Source organism: Glycine max, chromosome 11 (genome assembly GCF_000004515.6).
Source record: "Glycine max cultivar Williams 82 chromosome 11, Glycine_max_v4.0, whole genome shotgun sequence".
Taxonomy (NCBI): domain Eukaryota; kingdom Viridiplantae; phylum Streptophyta; class Magnoliopsida; order Fabales; family Fabaceae; genus Glycine; species Glycine max.
Genome location: NC_038247.2, coordinates 13,375,414 through 13,393,398, shown reverse-complemented (window position 1 = coordinate 13,393,398; position 17,985 = coordinate 13,375,414). Strand labels below are relative to the sequence as shown.

General features: G+C 37.2%; 1 protein-coding gene across 1 annotated transcript; it reads right to left on the bottom strand.

The window, feature by feature from the left end:
* Nucleotides 1-461: 461 nt before the first annotated feature.
* LOC102666037 (uncharacterized) lies at nucleotides 462-8,293 on the bottom strand. Its single transcript, XM_006590977.3, has 2 exons — nucleotides 7,745-8,293; nucleotides 462-2,001 (listed from the first exon to the last, which is right to left on the bottom strand). Exons 1-2 carry the CDS (start codon nucleotides 8,075-8,077, stop codon nucleotides 649-651), a joined length of 1,686 nt encoding a protein of 561 aa, XP_006591040.1. The 5' UTR covers nucleotides 8,078-8,293; the 3' UTR covers nucleotides 462-648.
* Between the last annotated feature and the right edge of the window lie 9,692 nt (nucleotides 8,294-17,985).

Below are 17,985 nucleotides of genomic sequence, written 5' to 3'. Positions count from 1 at the left end.
ATATTACTTTCGAATACTTAAAATTAACCTTAACTATTGCCGTTAACAACATTATTTTACTACATGATTAATACCTAAAATTCAGAAGCACAAGCTAATCAGTACCAGAGTGATTTATGACTTGTATTGTAACTTTTTGGCACCGGAAAAGGGTATGTAACCTTTCCCTTGCTCTACAATTATGACACTGCAAAGAAATTTTTGTCGAATGTTTTCTTTTGGCTGTACAAAAAATTAAAGTGGGGTACATAGCTCTACGTTCAAGTCAATCCTGCCATTTAATCCAACTCTAATAAGCCACTTTGGAACATTGATAAATAGATACAATGTTGCAGCTACTACTCATCACATCAAAAGGAGTTGTAGCACATCGATGGCTTTCTGGCATGTACCCTAACATCCTCAACAGCAATTCAGACAGCATTAAGGTCAACATGTTTCAAGCATAAGTACACATGAACTTAACCTGGTAACTTTTAAAATCGTGCTATAAAGCTAGGTGTGGGAACCCCCACCTATGTTATAGTTCAAACAGTGTGAAAATATTAAACTTTAAATCACATAAAAAGTATTGAAAAATGAAATCATGGAAGAGAAAAAAAAATGACATCTTTAGCCTTACTAAATGTCTAATGTTGGAGCTTCACATTATGAAGGTAGTTGCTTATCTGCTGCAACTGGGTTTTCTGCTGGTGTCATTACTGAACAATCCTGGGAAAGTTTCACCACCGTTCCATCAGCAGTTTCAATATTACCATTATTGCTTGAACCAGCAGTCTCATCAAGTTGGAATGTGACAGATGACATCTGATCTTTTGTTTCCCCAATAGGATTTTCACTCTCAAAATGAGCCAAGGAATCTGAGACTTGTATCTGTGACAAATTTTGAGATAGGGGTTCATGACTTGATCCAGCCATCAATGCTGGTACTTGTATCTGAGCGGCCACAGGACCTGATAGTGGTGTTGTTGCTGGAACTTGGACATTAGATAACACATTCATCAGGAGCTGAGCCAGAAGGTTTCGTGGATCATTGATGCCTAGAGGGACACTAACACCCTGTTGGACCGGAAAATTATTTGCATTTGACAGAGCAATGATATTAGGAGGGTGAAGTGGTTGAATCCCAGCTTCTCCATTCAAAGGCTGGTAGCCATGGACACGCTTGAAATTTGACAAGTGTTTTTTTCCTGCCAAATGGCTATTGTAGACGACCTGGGAATCACATTTAACATTGCACAACTCACATATCAAAGATGTAACTTGCTTAGGCTTTGGAGTTTCCACTGATTTTCTTGACCCATCATCACTCCTCATGTATTTACCTCCTCTGCCTCCTCTCATCTTACGCTTGAACCCACGACCCTGTATGGCAGAGTTGTCTCTAGGTTTCTCCTGAGGCTCTTCAGTTTGAACTTCAGAGACCCCTTCTACATTATTCTGAAGCTCAGTTCCATCATTGTGATTATCAGCTGTAGCTTCAGAACCCATATTTTCTTCTGGTATTCTTTTTTCCTCTGATTCTTGAACTTCCTCAGGTTGGATTGTTAAATTCGATTGAGAAGTAGAAATATTTCCACCCTGTTGTCCATTTAGAGCTTTGCGTCTCTGTACTTCTTCGTGCACAAGCAAGTTCTTCTTATGCCGCTTTCCATTCTTATGCTGCTCCATCATTTCTGGAGTATTGCACTCAGCCTTACAAATTTCACACCATAACTTACATGGTGGTGCCTGCAATGGTGCAGATGGAACTTGTGCTGGATTATGTAATGATGAAGGCCCAGAGACTGATGATGGTTGCATCTCTGAAGTGGCCCCATCAGCAGCAGGTGCATCTGCTACATTAGCAATAGTGGCTTCAGAAGAATGAGATGAGAACTGTCTACCATCACCACCCCTACCACGCCCCCTACCACGGTGGTGATTGAATCGGCCACGACCATAGCCTCTAAATGATCTACCGCCCCTGCGACCTGCACCTCTGTATTGAGATGGCCCAATCTGCAGATAAGCATTCAAATATGAAGTCAAGTATACATTAATATGGTTGCAGATAGCAAATTTAACCTACAAAATTAATGCAAGATTGAGGAAGGAAAGATAAAAAAATATGTGCATATAAGTGGCACCATCATCATAAGGGAAGATAGTTTGAGAGAAAAAGAATGACAGAGAAATAAAAGAACATTTAATTTAACATAATGAGAACTTTCAGTAATTCATCCATATTGATGTGAATTATTGTGAATAATGAATTAAATATAAACAGCATATTGAAATTAACAGGGATGTGTTACAGGAACTTATAACACTAACCCTTATTTATACTAATCATACTTTTAATTAAATAGGAAAACAAATCATGATAAGACAAGAAAATATGGCACACAATCCTAAGAGATAATTAAGAAATAGGGAAACTAACGGTAGATGATAATCTACTATATTGATAAGACATTTTCATATATTCTAGACACAGCATTAAAGGAATTCAATCCAAAATAAGCTGTCAACAGGATGCAATATAATTCATTTAGTGAAAAAAGAATTCAAAAAAGAATGCAGATACTGGAGAAAAGAACTACTCACAGAAAGAAACAAAACATGATTAAGGAAATATCTGGTTCAATGAGTTGATAAGCAAGGGAAACTTTATGACAAAGTAATTTTAAAATGTAAAAAACATGAACAAAGTGGACAGTCCATGATGGAACTGTGACTGCATTCAAGGCATCCTTTAAACTATTCCAATTCATATATATGCTTATCTACTTAGCCTATCAAAATTTTAAAATGAAACATAAACAAGGAATATTTTTATAATGCTCTTCTTGAATCTCAAATTGGATACTGAAAAGGAAAAGCAACTCGACAGTTTGATTATGCACCCCAATTACTTTCATTCACATTTGTTTTTGCCCATTCCAAAATTCAACAATGCAGACTTATAACAGCAGTTGGATCCAGAATTCAGTAATGTTCCTACATTCCTACAATTCATCTAGTCTATTTGATCTCCTAATAAATCAGTATATTTTCTAGGAAAATATAGAAACAACAAACAAATTTTCATGCATGGAAGTGCCCTGATCTTCTAGAATTATTCAAATTTCCCCTTTTTGGATAAACAAATCTGTGAGAGAGAATATTGAAAACTGACTTGAGGTGAAAGGTTACGTTATTCAACCCAAAGAAGAAACAGTTACAACTCACTTTATATAGACAGTTACACAACTGTAACTGTCAACTGACTTTAGTCAGTTAGAAAACAGTTAACTAACTAACTATGAATACAATTAACTGTAGTTAAGCCTATACACAATAGCTGAGAAAAGAAACTCTCTATCAAGTAAGTATACTCCTATAACCCCCCGCAAGCTCATGAGAGGTTGGAAGTAAACTTTTCAGCCACTCTGAGCTTGGATCTGTAAGTAGTAAAGTTGGAAGAAGTTAAAGCCTTGGTCAAAATGTCAGCTTTTTTATCAGTAGCTGGAACATGGATGACTTGGAGATGCTTAACCATAACCTTTTCTCTGACAAAGAAAAGATCCAGTTCCATATGTTTAGTGCGAGAGTGCATAACTGGATTGTGAGCAAGGGCAACAGTGGTCATGTCACAGAAAATGACTGGAGTATGGTGAGGAATGTGCAGTTCAGACAGAAAATATGAAGCCTAGATACAGGATATGACATGGGTACGACACGACACATACAACGATACGGAAATTTTTTTAAAATTAAGGATATGATACGTCTTCGATACTTATAATAAAAAAATATGAAAAATTATAAATGTATGCAAATATGCAGATTTAAGAGGGAAGTAGAGTTTTTCCCTAATCATACCCTTTTAGCATTTTTTTTAATTCTAAAATTTCAATTTAAAAATATTAAAATTAAAAAAAACTTTAAAAAATTTAGAAAATGGCTCAAGCCGTATTGGAGCCGTATCCCAATACAACCTAAGCCGTGTTCCCCCAACCTAAGCCGTGTCCTAGCCGTATCCGTTATTTTCTTAAAAATAAAAATTAAAAAAATTTCAATACTTCCCTGATACGTATCGGGGCAGTATCAGTGTCCGACACAGGCACAACACCAGTATGTTAATCATTTTGGAGTATCGGGGCTTCACAGGGCAGAAGTGACTTGATCCATGTAACCTCTGCTGTGGCCAATGCTAAACTGTGATATTCGGCTTCTGTACTAGACCTGGCAACAACAGATTGTTTCTTGGACCACCAAGACACTAGATTGGACCCAAAGAAGATGGCAGCACCAGAAGTTGACCTTCTATCATCTGGATCGGATGCCCAGTGAGCATCATAGTATGCATGTTGGGAAAAGAGAGGTCCAGTAGAAGGAGGAAGAAACTTCAAGCCAAAGTTGATGGTAGCTGCCAGATACCTGAGAATCCTCTTCACTGCTGCCCAATGCTGTTCTGATGGGTCTGACATGTACTGGCAAACTTTGTTAACAGAAAAACTTATTTCAGGCCTAGTGATTGTTGCATACTGCAAGGCTCCCACAACAGACCTGTAGAGTGTGGGATCAGGGAAAGCCTCATACCCTGATTTAGTTAACTTGCAGCCACCAAACCATTGGAGAAGAGACTGGGTTGGCCTCATCCATTTTTGTTTTCCCCAACAAATCCCTAATATACTTGGACTGAGTCAGAATGAGAGCACCATTGGGCTGAGGTCAAACTTCAATTCCTAGGAAGTAGTCGAGACTCAAGACTCGGTCTTTAAGAGAGAACTCAGAGTTGAGTTTAGTGACTAGGGATTTGATGAGGGATGGGTTGTTCCAGTAACAATAATGTCATCCACATACACAAGCATATAAATAACAGTATTTTTGGAATCAGTGTAAACAAATAAAGGGTCACACTTGCTTGATCTGAAATGAAACCGAAGAAGAGTAGCTTTTAACATGTCAAACCAAGCTCTAGGGGCATGTTTGAGACCATAAATTGCCTTATTCAATTTACACACAAGTTGCTTGTTGGAATTTTCAAATCCAGGAGGCTGGCTCATGTAGATATTTTCTTCAAGGATGCCATTAAGAAAGGCATTGTTTACATCTAACTGTTGAAGACTCCACTTGTGGGTCACAGCAAGAGAGAGAAGAATTCTGACAGTAACAGATTTGATTACAGGCGAAAAAGTCACATTGTAATCATAAGTAACCCCGAAAGAGACACTCTTGATACCTTTGGCTGAAGTTTGTGCTGATTGTATGGCCTTAGTAGGGGATAGCAAAGCACAGCCAAAAACCTTTAAGAACTTGTAATCCGGAAGCCTTTTAAACAACCTCTGATAAGGTACCTCTTGATGGATAGAGGATGAGGGAAGGCGATTGATGAGATAAACAGCAGAGATAACAGCATGGTCCCAAAACTCAAAAGACATGGAAGCCTGAGACATCACAATTAGGGCAGTTTCTACTATGTGCCAGTGTTTCCTTTCCACCACCCCATCTTGATGATGGGTATGTGGACATATCAACCTATGTTGCACACCAAGTTCTGCAAGATATTTAGTAAATGGCCTATACTCCCCCCCAGTCAGGTTGCACAGCTTTAATAGGTAAATTGAACTAAGTTTTAATGAAAGTGTGAAATTGTTTAAACAGATTTCAGATTTAGTCTTCAACAAGGCTGGTGTTCCAATCAAACAAGCTTTGGTCCAGCGGCAGGGACTATCACCTGATGACACTTTTTGGGGAAATTGGGATGAGTTGCAGTCTACTTACAACCTTGGGGACAAGGTTGCTTTCGATGGGGGTGGTATTGATAAGGTTATAGAGAATGGAGTAGCCCAATCTGTGAATGAGGAAGTCCAACAGGAGAGGCCCAAAAGGATTGTGAAGCAGAAATGTGGATCAGAATATGTATATTACTGGCATAAGGGAATAGAAGATTCTAGACAAGGAATGTTAGAATTAGTCGTGTGAGGGTGAGCTGTTAGAATAAGGCACATGGCATATGCGTGTAGCTATATATGCCTGTAATCCCATTTGGAAGGATATGCTGAATATAATCTGTCATTCCCCTCTCTTATATCTTTCTTGGAGGTAACTCTGGCCTCGAATTCAGAGGAAATTATATATTATAAAACGGTCAAGACTGAAAGTTAACACAATGTCACACCGGTAGTGAGGTTTGGGGAGGACAGATGTACACAATGTCATAGTCTTACCCACAAGCAAAGAAGCTGTTTTCAGAATTTAAACTCATGATCGGTCACAAGGTAGAGAGAGGGTAGCTGGGTTTAAACAAGTATAATATGGCATATGTCAGAAATTTGTAGACTACAAAATGGGGCAAAGTTTGGTTAGCATTTTATGTAACACATGAATGAGGAAAATAAAATTCTCCAGAACTACTATACAGTCTCCCCTGCTAAGTGTTAGATTGATAGGAAAAAAATAAGACCAAGAGAAAGAAAAGAAAGTTGATGAACAAATAAAATAAAGAGACATATAGTAAAAAAATGAACTATTTCAAGTAGTAGTATTATTTATCTAGAATATAGACATTGGAAAAAATAGTATAAATATCATGAAATGAAAATACAGAAGCATTCAAGTGAATTACAAGATAATTTGAGTAGAAGCTTTAAAAGGATAAAAATAGCAGTGAAAATATAGTTGCACATAACAGAAAAATTTGCATATTTGAAGAGGATTGTTTTTACCATTGCACTTAGATTAAGGTGAAGACTGAAGGGAGACATAAGCTTATGACCAAGAAACATTACAATGTTGCGTTTCACTTTTCAGATAAAAGTCATTACTATATTGTTTAATTGTTAACATGGACATTTATGTCTTACATGTAATGTAACTGATTTAACAATCAAACTTATGTACATGATGATGTATACTCTATGTGAAGGCAACTCAAATGCCCCATAAGTTATTTCAGTTTCACAGAACATTTTCCTATACTTTCCGAGGCTCACCTCTAGTTGAACTTTGTTCATTTCAATTTAAACCTTTTAACCTTAATATATAGACAACAATATAAAGCAGTTGGCCAAACTCCTTGTTGTATTTCCAGCCTGAAGCTACAAGTTGACTATAACACTAATAGAAATTTAAATGGGAGTTCAATACCAGATATGGCACACAGAAACCCCTAAAAACAGAACACGCAAGGCAAATTTATCCGAATCAACCAAATACGAACCCAATTATTAAGGTTAACCAATCAATCATCAAAACAGAGTGAAGAAACACAAATCACTCATTTCAAAGCAGCTTCATAGTACCAAAGTGAATGTCATGCACATAAACAAAGTCAGATACAAGATAATAAATTCTAGCATTACAAGGAGATTCAACATCAGGTAATGTATATGACAGGAAGAACATAACGCCTACAACATATTTATACAACATCATCTCATAAAACATTAAAAAAAATAAAATATAAATATAAAACAAACAGAAGCACCCACCATGAGCTTTTATTTGGAAAAATTCCACTCCATGTTTGAGCAAAAAGTGGATAGAACAACAATAAGAGCAAATAATGGTACATTGTTTACTCACAATTTTCAGCAGTTGAAGAAAACCATTTACTATCTTACATCTATGGCATCCCACTCATAGTGACACAAAAGTTCAATATGCAATGCGGTTCCTTCACATTATAAGAATTAACCAAATAATTTTGAGAGTGAGAAAAAGGAAAATGAGAGTGTGCAAAATAAACAACAAAATTGATCTCATTTAACTTTACCAGTTCCCTGGGCACCCCGTCAAGGTTCCCCACAAGCTGCGCCAGAGCTCCGGCTACAACCGCCACCGCCGCCGGGTTGATGGAACCGGGAACCGTCGCAGCCTGTAGCGGGTCCGGCGCGTGGGCTTGCGAGGGTTCAGCAGAATGAGACTGTTCTGGGGCTATTGGGGTCGAGTTAGGGTCTTGTTGGAATTGGGGTTGGGGTTGGTTATCTTGTGCGTAATTATAGGGATAATAAGGTTGTGATGATTGATCATACGATGGAGTTTGAGTTTGAGATGGGTCGTAGCCATGTTGTTGTTCTTGTTGATATTCGTAGCCTGAAGAATTCATGGCTGCAAAAAGAGAGAGATGTTGTTGTTGTACAGTGAAAAAAAAAATGGCTAAGATCTGGTGGTCACAGACGCGGCTGCTAACATCTCTGTTTTCTTGTCACCGCCCCCTCCTAGGTATTTCACTGTGCGCAACAGTGTGATACTGATGAGGGAGTGAGGGTGCGGGAGTGCATTTTTGTTTTTTTATGTTGAAGCATGTAGTGAGGGAGTCAGTGCACTTGTGATGATGAAAATTCACCTAATATAATTAAAGTTTTTTAAGATAAAAAAAAACGAAAAAAATACTGGGTAGAATAATTTTAATAAAATTAATTTTGAAGGATTTAATGTAATTAAAATATTATTGTGTAAAATATATTTTTTGTTCCTATAAATATTGAAAAGGTCAAAATTTGTCCATGCAAAATTATCAGTATTATTTTTTGTCCTTGTAAGATTGAAATGTGTTATTTTTTTGTTCGGAGTCAGGTTTAGACAAATCCAAGCCTACAAACCAATTTTTACAACTTAAACTATAGGCTAAAATATTTTTTCATCCCTATAAATATCAAAATGTTCAAAATCCACCCATGCAAAAGTTTTAGTCTTTTTTTCATCCTCAAAAAATTAAAATTTGTTATTTTTTGGCCCGAGACATAGGTTCGAGTAAATTCGAATCTAGTGTCACTATTTCATTAGTTCCATTGATGGTTATGAGAGTAGGTGATTTCTGGGGGTTAAAAATCGCCACAAAATGTTGAAAAAAAATCCACAAATTTGGAAATCCCTCTACCATAACCTCCTTCCTCCTTAACTTTCTTCATCTTTTCCGTCCAGCAAGCTAATCTGAGAGAGGTGAATTTGGAATCCAAGTTATTGAGTTTGTCGGCAACGTTTGATTCCTATAAAACATTAAAATTGGTATTCGTAACGTTGAGTTTGAAAGTGAAGGTGTTAGGTTTTCAGAAGGAAGGGAAATTCAAAGAAGAAAAAGAAGATGATATGGTCAACAAGTTGTTGTTTGGTATTGTAGTTGAACAGAACATTTAAAAAAGAAAAACAAAAAAAATACTTATTTAAATTCGAAGAAGATGAAGAAAGTTAAGGAAGAAGAATCTTACGAAAGAGAGATTTACAATTTTGTGGGATTTTTTTTCTACATTTTGTGGCGGTTTTTAATCCTCAGAAATCACTCACTCTCATAGTCATCAATGGATTCAATGAAGAGTGACGCGCAGGTTCTATTACCCTATCCTAAGTTCAGGCTAAAAAGTAATAGATTTCAATTTTTTGAGGATGAAAAAAAGACTCAAAATTTTGCAAGGACGAATTCCAAGCATTCTGATATTTATAGGGATGAAAAATATATTTTAGTCGAGCTTATTTTAATTATAAATTTTATATTAGAATGCTTTTTATCCTTGGGAATTGAACACGGTATCAGGCGATTTACAACACTCACACACCCTACTCAACCAATTGAGCTAGACCTCCTTGGTTAAAGATTCATAAAAAATTTAAAGGAGAGGGTTAAAGATTGAATACTTTTTAATATTTTAGTTATGAATTTTGTAATTTAGTCTTATAAAATTGAGATATGGATGTATCTGCAAAATTTTATTTCAACATATTGGGGAAATTGAAACCATCATAAAGAGATGCGCAAGGTAGAACACCAAAGTAGTGTCGTCAAGACTCTGGCAACAATCACAACCTAGTCATCGATTTGTTATCGTTTGATCTCAACCTCATCACCCTCACTACCTCTACTTGCTTTCCCTTCTGAAGAAGATGATGACGAGTTTAGTAACCTATAATCACCTCAACAATGTCCTAATTCATAAACTATGATTTGACCAATCTGGCGACATATATTTTCTTTTGTGATAGCATTGGAAGTCTGCAATGTAAGGATAAGGAAAATGTGCAATTGTTAGGAATTATTTTTTTTCTTATTTTTAATGTGTAGTAGAGATGTTATGTTCGTTGGAATATTAAGTTTGTATGATTTTTCTAATGAAGGTTGTGTTCAGACAAAGTCCCTCCAGGAACTATATGTTTTAATGATGATAAACCACTAAGCAAAACCAAAGTTTCTAAACTTAGCTACTAATGGTTGTTTTAAGTGTTTATATTAAGACAAGACATATTCAGAAGAATAGCACAAGTGTGAAGCATTAGCCTATAGTGGAAGATTATCCATGACAGATTCTACAATCAGAAGCAAGACTTTCAAAAAGGTGAGTTATTCAAAAGCTAGAAAGCAATTGGTAGTCGTCTTATACGACTAACTTTTGTATAGAAAACATTTTCCAAAACTTGTATAGTTTCCCCAATTTATAGTTATTCTGTAGGGATTTGTAAATAAATCTTGTTTTATTGTTATAAGCTGTCTCTAGAATATTTTCCATTTGATTTAATGATAAAATATGTTCAATTTCAGGTTAAAAGAGGCTAAGTCTTGAAGTGTTAAAAGTGGCAGTTGCGCTCAGCTCACCATTTGGGCTCAGCGCGCATCCAACGCTAAGCACAGCTTCAGCATGCTTAGCGCGACAAAAGAATCTGGCAGAGCATAAATATCAAGGCTGCACGCTAAGTGCAAGATCAGCTCGCTAAGCGAGACGTTTGTCTCTTACTAGGCTTAGTGCATGACTGGCGCTAAGCTCAAATCCACTAACTCGCGCTAAGTGCGAGGGTGGCACTAAGCGCAACGTCACGGATTCAAAGCCTATTTAAAGCGTGTCTTGTGCAGAATTAGGGTACATGATCACTCCCCAGTGTAGTTACTTTTTGTGCATTTATGTCTCAAGGAAATTTTCAATGGGGAGTTTTCACCGGAAAGCGCACCGGGTCGTCAAGTATTTAAAATTAAAACGGATGAATCCGAGTATCGAACACAGGGAACTATTGTTAGCCTGAATTAAGTTCAGAATTGAAGCATTGTTGAGAGAACATGTATAAGTGATAATTTCAAACAAAATTTAAACTAAACTTGTATGCTAAAAAAAACTATAAAATGCAAGGTAAATAAAATGACAGCAGTAGGTAGATATGTTGGGTCTTTCTAACAAACAAGCTCATGCATGGAAATATATTTCTCTAATCAATCGTGCTCTTGTGTTCTATGCTATAGCCTAAATTACTAAACCCTCGATCCCTCGTCAGGCTGAATATCCAAGCTTCGTCCGCAAATCCCTCATTTAAGACTACACCCGATTTAGACAGCCCTCTTAGGTTTAGACTAACTTAAACTAAGTTTCGTCTGCAGATCCCTCATGTAAGACTAGACTCAGCTCAAGTAGTTTACTAAAGTTTAGCCTAATTTAGCCTAAGCTTCGTCCCCAGATCCCTCATGTAAGACTAGGCTTAAACTAAACAACATTATTGTAACAACATAATTAAAACCAAAACTTAACCCGCAGATCCCTCATGTAAGGCTAAGTTTCAATCCTGCTTCAATCAAGTTCTAAGGCAACAATACATTTTCCAATGCTAAAGTCACCTAACTGTGCACACAAATGGGTGATCAGACCAAAAGCATACAAACATTAAGCATTGAAGGAAGCATTGAACACAGAAAACACAATCAATTAGATATTAGGTATTTACATTAATTGTTCATTAGAAATCCCCAACTAGAGTGTTTAGCCAGCCATTATAAAGAAACCCTAACAATAAATGAGATTAAAAGCAGAGAATGATAGTTCCTTACACAAGAAGGGGAATTCCTCCTCCTCTTCTCAGCATCTCACACTCACTCTCTACTCAATAATGTCTCTCAAATGACAAAACCTAGGCATCAATGCACAAGCTACTACTCTTTTCTCCTTCTAGGGCTTTTTTCCCCCCAAATAGGCCTATGGCTGCTCTGGAATTTTGTGCCCTGGCCATCTGTAGAAGCTGTCATAAAGGTGGTAAAAGTTGTACAAGTTGTTACCCTAATTCTGCACAAGACATGCTTTAAATAGGCTCTGAAATCGCGACGCTGCGCTTAGCGCGAGTAAGTGAAATTGGGCTTAGCGCCAGTCTCGAGCTTAGCCTGATTCTCCTTTGCGCTAAGAGCGTTGAAGCTGCGCTTAGCGGTGGATATGCGCTTAGCCCAACTGCTACATTTTGAAATTCAAAAATTAGCCTCTTTTTCACCTGAAAATGCACAGATTTCATCATTAAATCCAATGGAAATGTTCTAGAGACAGCATTAACCATAAAATAAGATTTATTTACAAAAATCACTACAAAATAACCATAAATTGGGAAATTATACAAGCTTTGGAAAATGATTTCTATACAAAAGTTAGTCGTATGAAGCGACTAACAGTACACAATATTTAGCAAGCAATACAGAATTCCAGAGCAAGGACACCACAGTGCTAATTTCGAGATAAAAGCTCTAGAGGCAGCAAGAGGAGTAGCTTTGCAGAGAAGCCTAGGGTTCTTTAATTAGAGAGAGATTAGTGAGCTGTAGAGTGATTGTCAGGTGCTGAGAAGAGGAGGAGGGATCCCCCTTCTTGTGTAAGGAACAATTATTCTGTACTCTCAATCTCATTTGTGTTAGGGTTTTTCTGTAATGGCTGGCTAAACACCCTTGTTGGGGATTTCTAAGGAACAACTGATGTAATTACTTTAATATCTAATTAATTGTGTTTTATGTGTTCAATGCTTAATTTTTGCATGCACTTGGTCTTATCACCCATTTGTGTGTACAGTTAGGTGACTTTAGCATTGGGAAATGTATTGTTGCCTTAGAACTTGATAGAAGCAGGACTGAATAACCACATTACCAGGGATGTATTGTTGGGGTTTTGGTTTTCTGAATATGCTGTGATGATAATGCTGTTTAAGTTAAGCCTAGTCTTACAAGAGGGATCTGCAGACGAAGCTTAGGTTAAATTAGTCTAAACTTACGAGGGATCAAGAATTAGTACTTTAGGCTACAACATAGAACACACAAACATGATTAATTAGAGAAATATCTTCATATGCATCAACTTGTTCGTTAGAAAGACCCAACGCTTTTTACCTATTGCTATCAACTTTTACTTACTTGCATTTATTGTTTTTACCATAGAAGTAGTTTATTTCTGTTTTTAACCATTGATTATCAATGTTGTTCCAACAATGCCTTACTTCTTAATAAAACTTTGTCTAATAGGAAAGTTCCCTGAGTTCGATACTCGAATCACTCCGTTTTAATTTTAAATACTTGACGACTGTTAGTCGTCTTATATGACTAACTTTTGTATAGAAAACATTTTCCAAAACTTGTATAGTTCATCAATTTATGGTTATTTTGTATTGATTTTTGTAAATAAATCTTGTTTTATGGTTAAATTGGATCCTACAAGTCCTAAATCATGTATAAATCATATTTAAACCAAAAAAAGCTTCAGACCAAGGCAATTCAAAATCTAGGTATCCAAAATGTTTATTCGAGGAAAACGTCGGAAAAATCGGAAAAGACGTGGTCTACGAACTTTAAGTGTGAAAGGTTCGGGAGTTGTATTTACGCACGGGGAAGGTATTAGCACCCCACACACCCGTCACAAGGGACGGCAGCCTTTAATCAAGTGTGCAAATATGACTTCAAATTATTTTATTTTCCCTTTCTTACGTTTTTATGTCTTTTTACGCTTTTTGTATTTTTTATCTTTTTGTGGTCGACAAGGGTGTTTCCCTTGCTCTTACGTATTCCTCAATTGTGATAAGGAAATTAGACCTACGTAGTTCTTTCAAAAGGGGCGAATCATGTGATTCTTTTTACTTGGAAGGTGGTCATTTAAGGCATTTGGACCTTAAAATCATCCATTTTACTTGGTGAGAAAAGCTAAGGCGTTGGACCTCTAACCATCTCACGAGGTCGACAAAAGCAGGGCTTTTGCTCCTACGTATCCTCCATCGAAGAGGAAATCAAACCTACGTAGTTCTCACAAAAGGCAGTGATGTGTTGATTTTATGCTTTCGAACGGTCCATGTTAACCGATAAAAAGCAAAGAGGACCGTTCAAGGCGTTGGACCTTAAAACGTTTTTTCTGTGATTTTTACGGACAAAGCTTGATTTTGTGCGTTGATTTTAGCCTTAGTTTCACTTTAGTTATTAGTCAATTCAATTAAGGAAGAAAAATCCCAAAGACAAAACGTCCGATTGATTTTTTTGTTTTATTTTACTAAAATATATTTTTTTATTATTATATTATTTATTTTACCTCTTTTTGGTTTCCAACGAGGTTACGACATGACCAAACGGTCAGATTTCATTTTAACAAAAATTAACATATGTTACAATTCAAATGATCGGTGGAAATTTATTTTATTTTTTGATTAGGCGAGAAAATGACTTAAATAAATGACTAAAGCACGTCAAAAAGGGGTACGAAAAGTAAATGAAATGAAAACAAAAGTACGCGAAACAAGTGGGGACTACCAAGGGTACATAGAATGCATTGAAAAGTTCAATTTCGGGAACTTACCGGTTGAAGACCGAAGAACGAACGAAGGATGGCGGAAAATCTTCACGAAATCACCCACGGAAACGCCTCGGCTTGGATTTTCTTCACAGAAACGATTTTTCTCACTAATTTCAAGTGATCCTCAAATACCAGGAGGGTTGAACATTTTTGTTCTTCCCTTCTCCCTCTATTTATAGGGAAAAGAGGGAGAAGCTTCCCACCCAGCTCGCTCAGGCGAGCTCAGCTCACACAGGCGAGCTAGGTTGTTTCCTCCAGAAGGTGGTGCCTTCTGGAGGAACTTCCCGAAAGCCCCAGATGGGCCCGGTTGCTATTTGCACCCCTTATTTACTAAATACACCCCTGCCTTTTTTTGCTGATTCATTTCCGTAACATTACGGAACTTTACGAATTCCGTAACGATACTTCTTTTCCTTCCGTAATGTTACGAAACCTTACGAATTACGTAATCATCCCTTTTTTGGCTTTCGGAATGTTACGGAACCTCACGGATTGTGTAACAATGCTTCCTTTTGATTTCCGGCATGTTACGGAGCTTCACGGATCCTGCAACAATGCTTTCTTTTGACTTCTGGCACGTTATGGAACTTCACATATAGTGCAACAATGGGTGCCTAGTACCTCAAAGCGGTCAAGCAAAGGTTGCATGCCATCAAACAATGGTCCCCGGACGAAATTAGGGTATGACATCTCCAATAAAAAATAAGTAACGAGGGGCAACTGTCATACCCTAATTTCATCCGGGGATCATTTTTTTGGTGGCAGGCAACCTTCGCTTGACTGCTTCGGGGTACATAACACCCATCATTAGACAATCCGTGAAGTTCCGCGATAAGCTGGAAGTCGAAAGGAAGCATTGTTGCGCAATCCGTAAAGTTTCATAACATTCCAAAAGTCAAAGAGGGGATGGTTGCGTAATCCGTAAAGTTTCGCGATATTATGGAAAGAAAACAAGTACCGTTACGTAATCCGTAAAGTTCCGTAACATTACGGAAAAAGAATCAATAAAAAAAAGCAAAGGGGTGTATTTAGTAAAAATGGGTGTGCAAATAGAAACCAGACCCACTTGGACCTTCCAGGGTGTTCCAACAGAAGGCGGTGCCTTCTGGTGGAAGCAACCCAGCTTGCCTAGGCGAGCTGGGCGGCAACCACCTCCCTCTTTTCCCCTATAAATAGGGGAAAGAGGGCAGAGTAAATTCGTTTAGCCCTTCTAGGATTTAGGATTCACTTGAAATTAGTGAGAAAAATTGTTTCCGTGAAGAAAATTCAAGCCGAGGCGCTTCCGAGACGTTTCCGTGAGTGATTTTATGAAGATTTTCCACCGTTCTTCATCGTTCTTCGGTCTTCAACCGGTAAGTTCCCGAAATCGAACATTTGAATTCCTTCTATGTACCCTTAGTGGTCCCCACTTGTTTCGCGTGCTTTTATTTTTATTTCATTTCCTTTTCGTACCCCCTTTTGACATGTTTTAACCATTTATTTAAGCCGTTTTCTCACCTAATCAATAATAAAATGAATTTCCACCGATCATTTGAGTTGTAATATCTTTTAATCTTTGTTTGAATAAAATCCAACCGATCTTTCACGCCGTAACCACGTTTAAAACCAAAAGAGGCAAAGTAATAATAAAATAATAAAAAATATCTTTGAATAAAATAATAAAAAAAATCAATCAGACATTTTTCTTTGAGATTTTTCTTAATTGAATTGACTAATAACCAAAGTGAAACTAAGGCTAAAATCAACTCGCAAATCAAGCTTTGTCCATAAAAGTCACCTAAAAAACCATTTTAAGGTCCAACGCCTTAAAATGGTCCTCTTTTATTGGTTAAACGTGGACTTTCGAAAGCCTAAAGTCAACCCATAACTTTGTCACTACTTTCAAAAAACCAAGAGATCATTAATGGTCCAATGCCTTAATGTTTTCTCTCCTTTCAAAAGAATCAAAAGATCGTTTAAATGGTCCAACGCCTTAAACGAATTTTTGTTTGGTCATAATATATCTTGCAAAAAAGATAAAAACAACTTAACCAACGTTCAGTTCTGAAAGAACTACATTGGTCTAATTTCCTTATCACAATTGAGGAATACGTAGGAGCAAGGGAAACACCCTTGTCGACCACAAAAAGATAAAAAATATAAAAAGGCATAAAAAGACATAAAAAGCGTAAAAGAGAAAATAAAACAAATCGAAGTCATGTTTGCACACTCGATTAAAGGTTGTCGTCCCTTGTGACAGACGCGTGGGGTGCTAATACCTTCCCCGTGCATAAATACAACTCCCGAACCTTTTATCCTTAAAGTTCGTAGACCACACCTTTCCGGTTTTTCCGACGTTTTCCTCGAATAAACATTGGTGGCTACTCCGCGCATTTTCCTTTCTTGAAAGACGCACCCGTGAGTCTCGCGTCGCCCTCCCGCTGAAGGGTAGGTTGCGACAGGCCCTAATACCTCAATATGTGTTCAAAGGTGTAGGTGCCATGCGTGCATAGAACAAACAAATATTCCTAACTACGAATGTAATAGATAGGTAGACATACAAAAACATAGTAACACAGCAAGGGTTATATACAAATATGGAAAAAACAAAAGATAAAAGGGAAAAGGGAACATAAATAAAGAAGCAGTCATGATAAAACATTGCACAGTGATCGAATGGCCTAACTCTCTAACAAGTCCCTAGTGGAGTCGCCATCTGTCGCAACCTACCCTTCGGCGAGAGGGCGAGGCAAAATAAAAAGGGCGTCTTCCAAAAAGGAAAACGCGTGGGAGTCGCCACCAACGCTTATTCAAGTAAAATGTTAGAAAAACCAAAAGAAGGTCTACGAATATTGAAAAGAATGGCTCGAGAGTTGTTTATGCATAGAAAAGGTATTAGCACCCCACGCGCCCATCACAAGGGACTACAACATTTAATAGAGTGTGCAAAAACATGACTTCAATATTATTTAGTTTCCCTTTTATATTTTTATTTTTTTGGGGTCGACAAGGGTGTTGCCCTTGCTCCTGCATATCCTCAGGTGCGATGAGGAATTCAGACCTATGTAGTTCTTTAAAGTGAGAAAGTTATCTGTTGAATTGGTTTTATGCTTTTGAAAGATTTCATTTTAATTAACAAAAACAAAAAAGAGGTCGTTAACGCGTTGGACCTTGAACGATCTCAAGTGGCTTTAATGGAGAGAAATTCAGTTATATGTTGATTTTATCTCGGTTTTGTTTATTAACTTTCAATCTCTTTAAAAGATGACTTACAACACTAATGATCGGTTAAAATTTACTTTACAAAAGAAAAGAGATTACCAATTATAGAAGAAGGAGATGAATATGCACAAAAACAACAAAGGGGACCCCTAAGGGTGCATAGATCATGATCAAATCCTTAAAAAACAAACACTAATCGAATGACGAACGAAGATCACGGAGCGAGAAACGGCATAGGGATTGGTCACGGTCATGATTCAGC

Excerpts from the sequence above, each read along its gene's own strand:
- LOC102666037 (XM_006590977.3), bottom strand. The coding sequence starts at position 8,077 with ATGAATTCTTCAGGCTACGAATATCAACAAGAACAACAACATGGCTAC. Across the intron at positions 2,002-7,744 it reads ACGGGGTGCCCAGGGAACTG|ATTGGGCCATCTCAATACAG; the intron begins GTAAAGTTAAAT and ends GCTTATCTGCAG.